Raw genomic sequence first — 11,071 nt, 5'->3', positions numbered from 1 at the left:
ATATCACGATAAACGATCAAACTGAAATGACTCATAAGTTAGTTTAAGTGTCTATAATGAGTTTTTGGAGTTACTTATTCAGCGCTCCACAGCTAAAGTCTTATCAGGTTGTCAAAAGTATCGAGAATCACACATGTCAATATCGTTATTAGTGACTTAATATTGCCTGGAGGAGGTAACTAAAATAATCTACTGCTTACGAAAATTTACACTTCACTGAAATTGGGTTAAATCCGCTTGTCACTCACTCAGAGCATTGCTGAAGCTGATCTAAGTGTGGTTTAGCGGGAAAACGTGTCTTTGTTCGAGCGAAGAGATACACTGAAGGCGAATGACCAAAAAAACACCTTAATTGAAACTAGATACTAATATTTCAGACTTGAATCAAACTCAGAATCATAAGATTACGTACTGTCATTTATTGAACAATAAGCTGGTATTGTAATCATTGTGACAGGCCAATAAAGTATGACCTCACAGGAATAAACAAAGGGGTTAATACTGGTCTAAAAGTGGCCGAAACAACTGACAATTACCAAACTATGTTCAGGATAAGCCAAACTTTAAAGTAGAAGTGACAATTTTAACCAATAAAAAGTCAAGCACTGTTAAAGATCCAGCAGATGAACAGCTAATCTCTTTTCGGCGTTATTAGTCTCGACAAACCAAGAAATGTAACAGGTAATGTAACACCGATCACACAATATCTCTTCAGCTTAAGCCGTTTGAATTATTCCTGATGGTGATGTGGGTCCTCTGTTCCCTTCAGCCGACACGGACCGTAATCATAGTAATTAAAATTAAATGTCAAACAACCAACCACCGAGAGGCTACAGGAGCGAGGCAGGGCGCTCACTGCAGAAGAGGACGGCTCTCATTAAAGGCTCTGCTCCTTTGTGTCCTTTTCACACACGAAACGCCGTTTTCACCGCGGCACTAACACTCCAGGGCAATTTTACAATTATTCACGGTTATTGGCTCATTTAAATCAGATTTATGACTGACAAAGTCCTGATATGGTCACATACGCAGCCAGATAAAGAAGTACTTTACGTGTAGTATTTTCCGGTCACACCAGCCAAAAAATGCATCATAGAGAAGAAAAAAACATATAAGACGCACTGGAGTATAAGTCCGATTTTTTGGGGGAAATTTATTTGATAAAATGTAAGACCAAGAACATAAGTTTCATCTTGAAATGCAATTTAAAATAATAACAGATTAAAGAACATGGTGAATATGTTTAAATATGCTAATGTAACAGCTTCAGCTACATGACGCACAGACAGAACTGTGGTAAGTGTCTGGTATGTTAACGTAACATATTAACAGTTATTCAGATAACTATAGCATAAAGAACATGCTAACAAGTTTACCAAAGCATCAGTATTACCCCAAATCACTAAATCCACTGAATTCTTCTTCCTCTGTGTCACTTCTAAACAACTCCACAAACTCTTTAGGTAGAGGAAGAGCAGATTCTTCTTCTGTGTCGCTTAGAGCCTAGAGCGCCCTCTTGTGGTTGTCAGTGTGAAAATAATGAATAATATAAGTCTAACTATGTAAAAAGGTGCAATTTACAATCTGGAAAATACGGTACTTTTTTGGAGTACAGATGGAACTAAATTGACTCTAGTTCTTAGTTCTTTTGGTGACCTTAATAATCCGAAAAATAATACTCTTGACGCACCTATCCAGTGGAAGACGGTAAAACACAGAAATAACCCCCAAATCTGAAGTCAATGAGTGATTAAAAATAAAGCACAAACAGTAAAACAAGGGGTGAATGTAGCAGGCGTGTTTAAAAAGCAGGATATGTCAGTTTTGTGGTTCAAATTCCATAAACCTGACTCATCTGTGTCCCCAGAAGAGAGGGAATACATCCAAATCAACTACAGCTTTTACTGATAATAAATGTAATGTTGAGTCATCACAAAAACATCGGACATGATTGCTTGGTAGAGGCTGCTGAGGCAAGCGTTAAGAACTACACCTGTAAACATGAAAACCACTGCTAATTAGACCCAGTACTGCGTTATCTGCCAATGTAATGAAGGCGCCAGAGCCAGACCCAGCACCTCTTTACAGTCGGACACACCATGGATTTGAAAAGTACAGTCGGTGCGGTTACAGAAGCTGCCTTTTCAGAAGTCGGCGTTGCACATTTCAGATCTCTCGCTTTACAGTTTGCGCCCACAAAGTCGAGTCTTTGAATTCAAGCGGTTATTTGAAAGCTGTGAAAATCTCGATCCACTCTCTAAGTGTGACTGAAAAGTGGAATTTGTAAAAAGGCTTTCCGTAGAGTACTTGTTAGAAGGAGGACCAGTATTCGGGGGTGCAAAAGGGCGCATCGCAACCTCATTTAAACATGTTTGCGCCTCCATTTCAGGAGAATTAATGAGAGTTAAAGGAGGAGCATTGTCTTTGCACCGTTTTGAAACTCTGATGCACCTCAGTCAGTTTGGGCTGGACTTTTCATCTTTTAATCTATTTATTTTATTGATTATAATTAACTGTGCCCTTATAGAGTAGCTACTGTGTAGTGACCAACTCATATTGTTTAAAAAAAATACAAAATAAGAGGGATAAGTTGTTCAATGTGACAAATTATCCCCTATAACACCTTTATTTTGTTAAATAAATGTCAGAAAAATGTGTCTGTTGCACGTGAATGGAACGTCACTTATTGATAACATAGACAGAGGGATTCTACTTTAGAATGCTGCACTACTACTACTACTACTACTACTTCTACTATAACTACTACTACTACTACTACTACTACTACTACTTCTACTATAACTACTACTACTACTACTACTACTACTACTACTACTACTTTTATTTTTCAATCTTTCGTCACAAACTGCAATTTGACCGATGTAAAAACAGGATCAATATTTACCACAGGAACTATCCACCACCGTCTCAAAACAACACAGGACAACACAAAAGACATAACGTCACTTTACTCTTATGCTTTGGTCAAACTGTCACCAAACTACAGCCCTCCTCAGCACCATGATCAGCACCTGTCGGCAGATGGACAGCGCCTCTCACATCTGTGGATCACTTTGCGCATGCGCAGTGCAACGTAAACAGGTGCATGACGTTCATCTTATTATTTTTTCCCCCCATAGCACGATTTTTCAAACTCTTGAATAAACACTGGCAGAGACACTGTGCAAACTAAAGTCTGCATTAGCCTGACTATCGCGATAGCTCAAATGAGGCCTAAATACAAACGATTTAAACAACGTGCTTCTAATGGAGACTATACGGTAATAAACACGCGCAGCAGCATTTGACACGTTTATAATGGCTTTAAAATAAAACATGTTGGTAATGATAAGCATCTTGTGAGTACATTTAGCAGTGTAAATGGCTCAAACTCCAGCAGCACCTGACAAGGGCGAAGGTGCACACTCGAGTGTCGCGTCCTAAGCGTCCTAAGCGTCCTAAACGGGATTTTCTGGAGTGAAACGCGCTCACCTGCTTCCCTCTTGTCCACAGAGACGGAACACCTCCTCCTCCGGCTCGAGTTGTGGCAGCTCTTGTCTTATATCTATGCGGACACTTTCAACACACACACGGAAGGAACGCGCGCGCGGACGAAGGAGGAGCGGGGTTAAAACGACGCGCCTGCTCCGACACTCTCCATGTGGCGCTCAAACCGAACATCCGAGTGCTCTGCGGAGGATGTGCTCTGCGGAGGACGTGCTCTGCGGAGGATGCACGAGCCTGTCCGTGCGCTTGCCCTCGTTTGAAGTTGGAGAGTGGCGATGGAGCCGCTCTGAGCCGCGATAAGGAAGCCACTTTACGCCGCGCTAAGACGGAGCAACAGTGGCATCTAGTGGTCACAGCGCGTAACAGCAGCGTCAAAAGGACACGGGACAAACACTTGTAAAATCTGTTGAAACACTTTATTAGATTTTAATTTTAAACCACTTTTGTATAAACTCCCATCCAGGGCACTGTAAATGCTAGCTCCTCAAACCGGTACCTTCAGATTGAAAATAAACTTCTGATGGCAGTCGAAGTGTTTCCATTTCACAAACAGTGTCCAGATGATTACATTTGAAGCCTTTTCTTCCATTCTTATATAAATAATTTACATTGTTGGCAGTTTTAAACAGACAAGAGAGGAAGGAAGAGAGGGTGGGAATGAGGGAGAGAGGGAGGGAGAGAATGAGGGAGGGGGGTGCATGCGATTTAAATAATTAGCAAAAGAGTCACATAGTCCAGTGCAGGTTGTCTTTGGCAGTCCTTGGGGTTTTCTCGTCCGTGAGGAGTGATTTACCACTGATCGTTGTATTCCGAGCTGCCAGTAGACAAAGAAGAGACAGATGAACTCATTGACAGTTGTGTAAAATGGGGGTTTGCAGTGTGCCCCCGTCCAACCACCGAACCAGCACAAGCCCAAACCCAGAGTGAAATAAAAGGCAAATCAATACATAACATCAATGCAGCCACTCGAGCCGAGAAGGAGCAGTTTATCCATTTCTATGAGACATTGGAGATGTGCATTACAGATGTTTAGTGATGATATTATACATGATCATTTAGTGAGGTCAATGTTTTAATTGTGTGGTTATTCAATGTACAAAGTTTTGAAGATAATGAAAAAAAACAATGGTCCGTAGTGTGCTGAATAACATCATTGTATTTTACAGACTGGTGTAGTGTCGTGAGAAGAACAAATCTGTTTTGATGCAGGAATAAAGGCTCGATTCTCATGTCGATATAAATTTCAAGTTAGTATCTGATTTTTAATACTGCAGCTCCAATAGTGGGAATAAAAAACAGTTATATGTTATATTGTAGTTGCACACATTGTCAAAACTGGACTAAAGACTAGAACTGGTCTCACTGTGGTTCAGAGTCTTGGTTTGGGTCGGATCCATAGAACAGCCATGCCATCTCTTCTGGAGAGGACCTCTTCCCATACCTGTGACACACACACACACACACACACACATGCTGATGTTATTCATGCAAAAAGCCGCTGTGCTGCACAACAGCAGCAGCCACTCAATAGGCAACAGTGCTATTGAATAACAGCTGCTCGGCTGGGACTGGCAGCTTGGCTATGAATTTTAACACTTCCTTGATCAAAACACACGAGGGAAGTCAACTTGAGGATAGGGTTTTAATATGTATCCATACTTGGTCCAATTGCAAGTCCCAGGAGGGTTGACTGGATATAAAGTTCATTCAGCCTTTCATTTCATCAAGTGAGAGAACTTCTCTATTGCATTATCTGTTAACGTTCAATAAATATGGCAGGATTGGTATTTAAAAAGTATCAAAACTGAATCATGTGCACATTAGAGCATGTACTGCATATGTAAGATGCAACTGTAATAATACTTCAATACGTTTTAGTTTAGTTTTCATTTTAGCATTGAACTTGACAGTTTTGACCCATCATGATGAAATGATGATGATAAAAAGTGTGGAGAAGTAGAATCATGCGGGCGGGTTTTGGGCCCCCCGGGACTGACCTCTGTCTGGTGATCAGGTTGACATAGTGTCTGACGGCCGCGTGGTACTTGGCCCATTCCTCAGGTGACGCCTTATTGCCCGGGTTCTCGGGTTTGGCCGGGTACGCGTCCGAAAAGCTGCTCCAACACAGCAGCAGGCACACGACGAGCGCTGCCAGGGGCCCCCATCTCAGCAGGGCGGCCATCTGGGGAAAACAGGGGAAGGAACAACTGTAAGACATCCTGAGAGATACAAGAGAGAGCGCAAAGAAACGAGCTTACTTTTGACTTGTCCTTTGAGTCTTGTGGATGTGGTCTGTCCTTGTCTCCTCACACCCTGCATTATATAGTGTTGGAGGAACCTGGAGTGGCTCTCTCCAAACCCCACCCTCCTTTCTGGGAAGAGGCCACCACTCTCCATCTCCCCAAGTGCGCACTTTCACTCTCTGACTCTTTGCTTGCGCACTGCTTTGACGCACTCGTCTCGAAACACTACGGTAAGTACTTTGTGTATATTATCATTAAAACGCAATATAAACGTATGGATTATGAAGCCACCCCCATAAATAGGCCGTCACGTGTATGATACCTGATGCAAGAGCTGCCATAAAGCTGCCCCTGCTGCTTTATGTGCTGAAAGTCTCCCCAGGCAGACATTAGCCACAGCCCGCTGACCTTTATGTGTGAACCTCTGTGGCACTGACTTTACTGGGCCTTTCATTTAAGCAAAGTCATTAAGTTTACAACTCAATTATAACCAAAACTCAGAACAACACCCCACAAATGGTGTTGGCCCCAAGTATTTTCACACACAAGGAGAGGTGGGCCCCAGGACAAGGACAGTAAATCAGCCTTAGCAATTATCTTCCTCCCTTCAGCATGCATTATTTAGTCAAGTCAATAATAGGCTTTATTATACAATGAGTTAGAGGTCGTGAGGCATATATGTCACCAGTCAATATTGTCCTTTATGTTCACACTGAAACTCTACTTTGAAGGGAATTTCATCTGAGCAAGTTTGCCATTATTAACATAAATGAAGCTAAAGTGGTGTGATTTTAGACTCTTTTGGACAGGCCCCTGGACCCCGTGTCCCCTGAGACGTCAGGTGCTGATGTAAACTGGTGACATTTATCAGTGTTACCGCGGCTCCTGTTTACAGTCATCATGCTCTGCTGTCCCTGCCATGTAGATAATCTTATCTTCCCGCGAGCACTTAAGAGTATGTTTTATGGACTATGATCAATATGTAAGTGTTGTAAGTGTAAGAATGACCACCAACAATCACCAACGTTTTCTTTCTTCGTTACAAGGTACAGTCACTTTTTTAAGAACTTGAAATATAAAAATATGAATCGCATTGACAGGCAGAAGTAAGTAAGTAAAGTAAGTAAGTACATTTTATTTGTACAGCACTTTTCACGGACAGAAGTCACAAAACACAGAATAAAACAATAAAAACACAGAAAACTTACAGTGAGCAATACACATACAACAATATACAGTCCAATCAGTCCCTAAAGCAAATGTAATTAAAAGGATCGACTAAATGAAAAGGTTTTGAGTTGACCCTTAAAAGCAACAACAGAGTCCAGTGACCACAGGGAGAACGGAAGATCATTCCAGAGTCTGGACTCAACAGCCTGGAAGGATCTGTCTCCTCTGGTCCTAGAGCGAGTGCGAGGAACCAACAACAGGTTCTGATCCAAAGAGCTCAGTGAGCGAGAGGGAGTGTACGGTGTGATCAGATCTGATGTACAGAGGGACCTGACCATGCAAAGCTCTGAAAGTCAGAACTAGAATTTTAAACTGTATCCGGTAGGAGACGGTGGGTGAAATGTGGGCCCTTCTATTTGTGCGGGTCAAGATCCTCGCTGCAGAGTTCTGGACCAGCTACAGACGAGAGAGCTCCTTCTTGTATTTTTTATTTTTTATTTAAAAGTTGGACGAACCAGATGCAATGTTTTAAGTGTATGTAGCAGAATATGCTAATTTTCAACACCTGTCCATTGGGCCAATTTAGAGTTGGCAATTTGCCTAACACGTGCATGTCTTTGGACGGTGGGAGGAAGACGGAGAACCCGGAGAGAACCCACGATAACACAGGGAGAACATGCAGACTCCACCCAGAGAGATCATGTGATGTTGGTCTGGTCCAGGAATCAAACCCATGATCTCCTTCTTGGGAGGCAAGAGCGCTAACCGCCTTTGCCACCATAACAGTTTGTTTTCCTTGTTAAGACAGGATAACAAACTGTTACAATAGTCTAAACGTGAAGACACAAAGTATGAATTATGAGTTCCAGGTCATTTTGAGACACCATTTTCCTGAGTTTAGAGATTTTCCTCAACTGAAAGAAACAGTTCCTCGTCAACAGCTTAGAGTGGAGCTCTAAAGACATGTCTTTGTCAAAGAGAACACACAAGTTTCTAAGACTTGGTTTAGCAGACTGGCCTAAAACACCTAAGTACTGGTTTATCCCTGGAATGGCATCATCAGGGGCAATAATCAGTGTTTCTGTTTTGTCTGCATTTACCTGCAGAGAGCTTTTACTCAGCCGTTGTTTTATTTGCACTAAACACCACTGGTTCAAATAAAAAGTTGTGAAAGTGATATGGATCTAAATCAATGTTAATATTGTATATATATGGACCATCTTAGAGCAATTATTGTGCCATAATGTAAGAGAAACTCTTCTGTCAGGACCACTTATGTCTCTTATCCATTTGCTAAATTGTGATAACAGGGGCTCTCCTGCTTATTCTGTTAGCTCTTCTCCAGTAATCAACCTCTTACGGGCCATAAAAGTCAATGACAAGAAACAACAACACGCACAAGACTAACTCATTAGTAAGACTAGGGCTGTAGAAGGCAAACACAGAGAGGAGGGGCCAGACAGAGCCTTCACACTCCAGTAAACCTCAGATAATGCACTCCTAAAGAGGGTCAGCGCTGTGAGAACACAATCTGATACAGTAAGATCAATGTGGGCGACATTAAGCCAACAAGCTCACTCCAGATTGTTCCATTTCAGTCTGAATCAAGTCATTGGCTCGAAAGAATACGACCAAGTCAGAGTCAAGTCCTCCTGAGTTAAAACAAAAGCCCAAGTCAACAGATGAGTCCAGGACATGTTGAGCTCCAGCTCTTAAGGCTGAAGCACTTGAGCTTGGATGTGGAGCAGCCGTGATGGATGTTTTTATAAATCACAGACTGATTCTTTCAATCAATCAATTGTACAGACTTTGCAAGAATGAAGTCTGGTTGTCTTCAAAGGAGTTTTGACAGCTCAAATCTACCTCTAAAAGCCCCATCTTCACTTAAGACCTCCCATTTCAATTTGCATAACACACGTGTCTTCAGCCAGCATAAAGCACAAAGGGACACGTGGACATGAGCGTCCGACTGTTACCTGCGAGCGCACACACTCAGGGGGAAATGATCAGGCCTTTTATTTGGCCTTATCTGCAGAGTGGGGGGCACTAATATGAGCAGAGTGCTTTTGAGACGGCCAGCTCTGTTTGTACAGACACAGAGCTGTATCAAGCAGGTCATAATGTGGTCCTGATGAGCACAGAGTCATCAGACGAGCTCCAGGGCCCGACAGAGGGACACAAGAGAGTGACAGAGCCATGACTCACGGATCATCTGTGCGCTTCTGGTGCCGAGGAAAACTATTATTAACATTCTATTAGTATTGTTGTTGGTATTATGCCACACTCTTAAAAGGTTTATCCTTCGAAACTGCAGATTTGCATAAATAAATAGGCCATGGTTATTTAAATAGTGTCTCCAGTTTTCTTAATTTGACATTGGTCTTGGTTCTTATAACTTGACTGGTCCTGAAGAGCTGCAGTAGAAAAGCCTAATGTGGTGTTAAAGGCCTAAACTCAACACAGCTCAAGCCCAAATATTGCGATTCTCACCATGTTTGGCTCATCTATAAAGCCTCTAATAAAGGAAAGGTCTCACTCCTGGGGGTTTGGGACCTTCAGGGATCCAAGTACGAGCTGGGGTTTTATTATATCTGTTACAGTATATTTCATCTCTTTTAATCAAAAACTGTATGTTCAGAAATGAGGTCAGATAACATCAACTATTAAAACAAATGCAATTAAACATGATTCTAAGTGGTTTAAATCTCGAAATCTTGCTGTGGAGGTTCAGAATTGGTTTTATAGTAATGTGGATGGTCCCGGCCTGAAACGTGAACGTGAGAGTGAACGTGAGAGTGAACGCGAGAGTGAACGCGAGGGTGAACGTGAGGGTGAACGTGAGGGTGAACGTGAGAGTGAACGCGAGAGTGAACGCGAGGGTGAACGTGAGGGTGAACGTGAGGGTGAACGTGAGGGTGAACGTGAGAGTGAACGTGAGCGTGAAAGTGAACGTGAGAGTGAACGCGAGAGTGAACGCGAGGGTGACCGTGAGAGTGAACGTGAGGGTGAACGTGAGAGTGAACGCGAGAGTGAACGTGAGAGAACGTGAGGGTGAACGTGAGGGTGAACGTGAGAGGGAACGTGAGAGTGAACGTGAGAGTGAACGTGAGGGTGAACGTGAGGGTGAACGTGAGGGTGAACGTGAGCGTGAACGTGAGCGTGAACGTGAGAGTGAACGTGAGAGTGAACGTGAGAGTGAACGTGAGAGTGAACGTGAGAGAGAACGTGAGGGTGAACGTGAGGGTGAACGTGAGAGTGAACGTGAGAGAGAACGTGAGGGTGAACGTGAGAGTGAACGTGAGGGTGAACGTGAGAGTGAACGTGAGAGTGAACGTGAGGGTGAACGTGAGGGTGAACGTGAGGGTGAACGTGAGAGTGAACGTGAGGGTGAACGTGAGAGTGAACGTGAGAGTGAACGTGAGGGTGAACGTGAGGGTGAACGTGAGAGTGAACGTGAGAGTGAACGTGAGAGAACGTGAGGGTGAACGTGAGGGTGAACGTGAGGGTGAACGTGAGGGTGAACGTGAGAGTGAACGTGAGGGTGAACGTGAGAGTGAACGTGAGAGTGAAAGTGAGAGAGAACGTGAGGGTGAAAGTGAGAGTGAACGTGAGGGTGAACGTGAGAGTGAACGTGAGAGTGAAAGTGAGAGAGAACGTGAGGGTGAACGTGAGGGTGAACGTGAGAGTGAACGTGAGGGTGAACGTGAGGGTGAACGTGAGAGTGAACGTGAGAGTGAACGTGAGAGTGAAAGTGAGAGAGAACGTGAGGGTGAACGTGAGAGTGAACGTGAGAGAGAACGTGAGAGTGAACGTGAGAGTGAACGTGAGAGAGAACGTGAGGGTGAACGTGAGAGTGAACGTGAGAGTGAACGTGAGAGTGAACGTGAGGGTGAACGTGAGGGTGAACGTGAGAGTGAACGTGAGGGTGAACGTGAGAGTGAACGTGAGAGAGAACGTGAGAGAGAACGTGAGGGTGAACGTGAGGGTGAACGTGAGAGTGAACGTGAGGGTGAACGTGAGAGTGAACGTGAGGGTGAACGTGAGGGTGAACGTGAGAGTGAACGTGAGAGTTAACGTGAGAGTGAACGTGAGAGAGAACGTGAGGGTGAACGTGAGAGAGAACGTGAGGGTGAACGTGAGAGTGAACGTGA

At 43.5% G+C, this 11,071-nt stretch overlaps 1 protein-coding gene across 1 annotated transcript; it reads right to left on the bottom strand.

The window, feature by feature from the left end:
• Nucleotides 1-3,953: 3,953 nt before the first annotated feature.
• On the bottom strand, nt 3,954-5,883 carry pyyb (peptide YYb). Its single transcript, XM_072456071.1, has 4 exons — nt 5,766-5,883; nt 5,505-5,689; nt 4,871-4,948; nt 3,954-4,321 (listed from the first exon to the last, which is right to left on the bottom strand). Exons 2-4 carry the CDS (start codon nt 5,687-5,689, stop codon nt 4,297-4,299), a joined length of 288 nt encoding a protein of 95 aa, XP_072312172.1. The 5' UTR covers nt 5,766-5,883; the 3' UTR covers nt 3,954-4,296.
• Nucleotides 5,884-11,071: the final 5,188 nt, after the last annotated feature.

The sequence above is a fragment of the Eucyclogobius newberryi genome, unplaced genomic scaffold (genome assembly GCF_026437365.1).
Source record: "Eucyclogobius newberryi isolate DKJ021-1_F unplaced genomic scaffold, fEucNew1.0.hap1 SCAF_20, whole genome shotgun sequence".
NCBI lineage: Eukaryota > Metazoa > Chordata > Actinopteri > Gobiiformes > Gobiidae > Eucyclogobius > Eucyclogobius newberryi.
Note: the sequence above shows the minus strand (reverse complement) of the source record. Positions and strands in the feature narration are given on the sequence as shown.

What these genes read in the sequence shown, in the direction of transcription:
- pyyb (XM_072456071.1), bottom strand. Translation starts at nt 5,689, where the DNA reads ATGGCCGCCCTGCTGAGATGGGGGCCCCTGGCAGCGCTCGTCGTGTGC. An exon ending in AACCTGATCACCAGACAGAG is followed by an intron (nt 4,949 to 5,504) that starts GTCAGTCCCGGG and finishes TGTGTGTCACAG; the next exon opens with GTATGGGAAGAGGTCCTCTC. An exon ending in AACCAAGACTCTGAACCACA is followed by an intron (nt 4,322 to 4,870) that starts GTGAGACCAGTT and finishes GTCTACTGGCAG; the next exon opens with CTCGGAATACAACGATCAGT.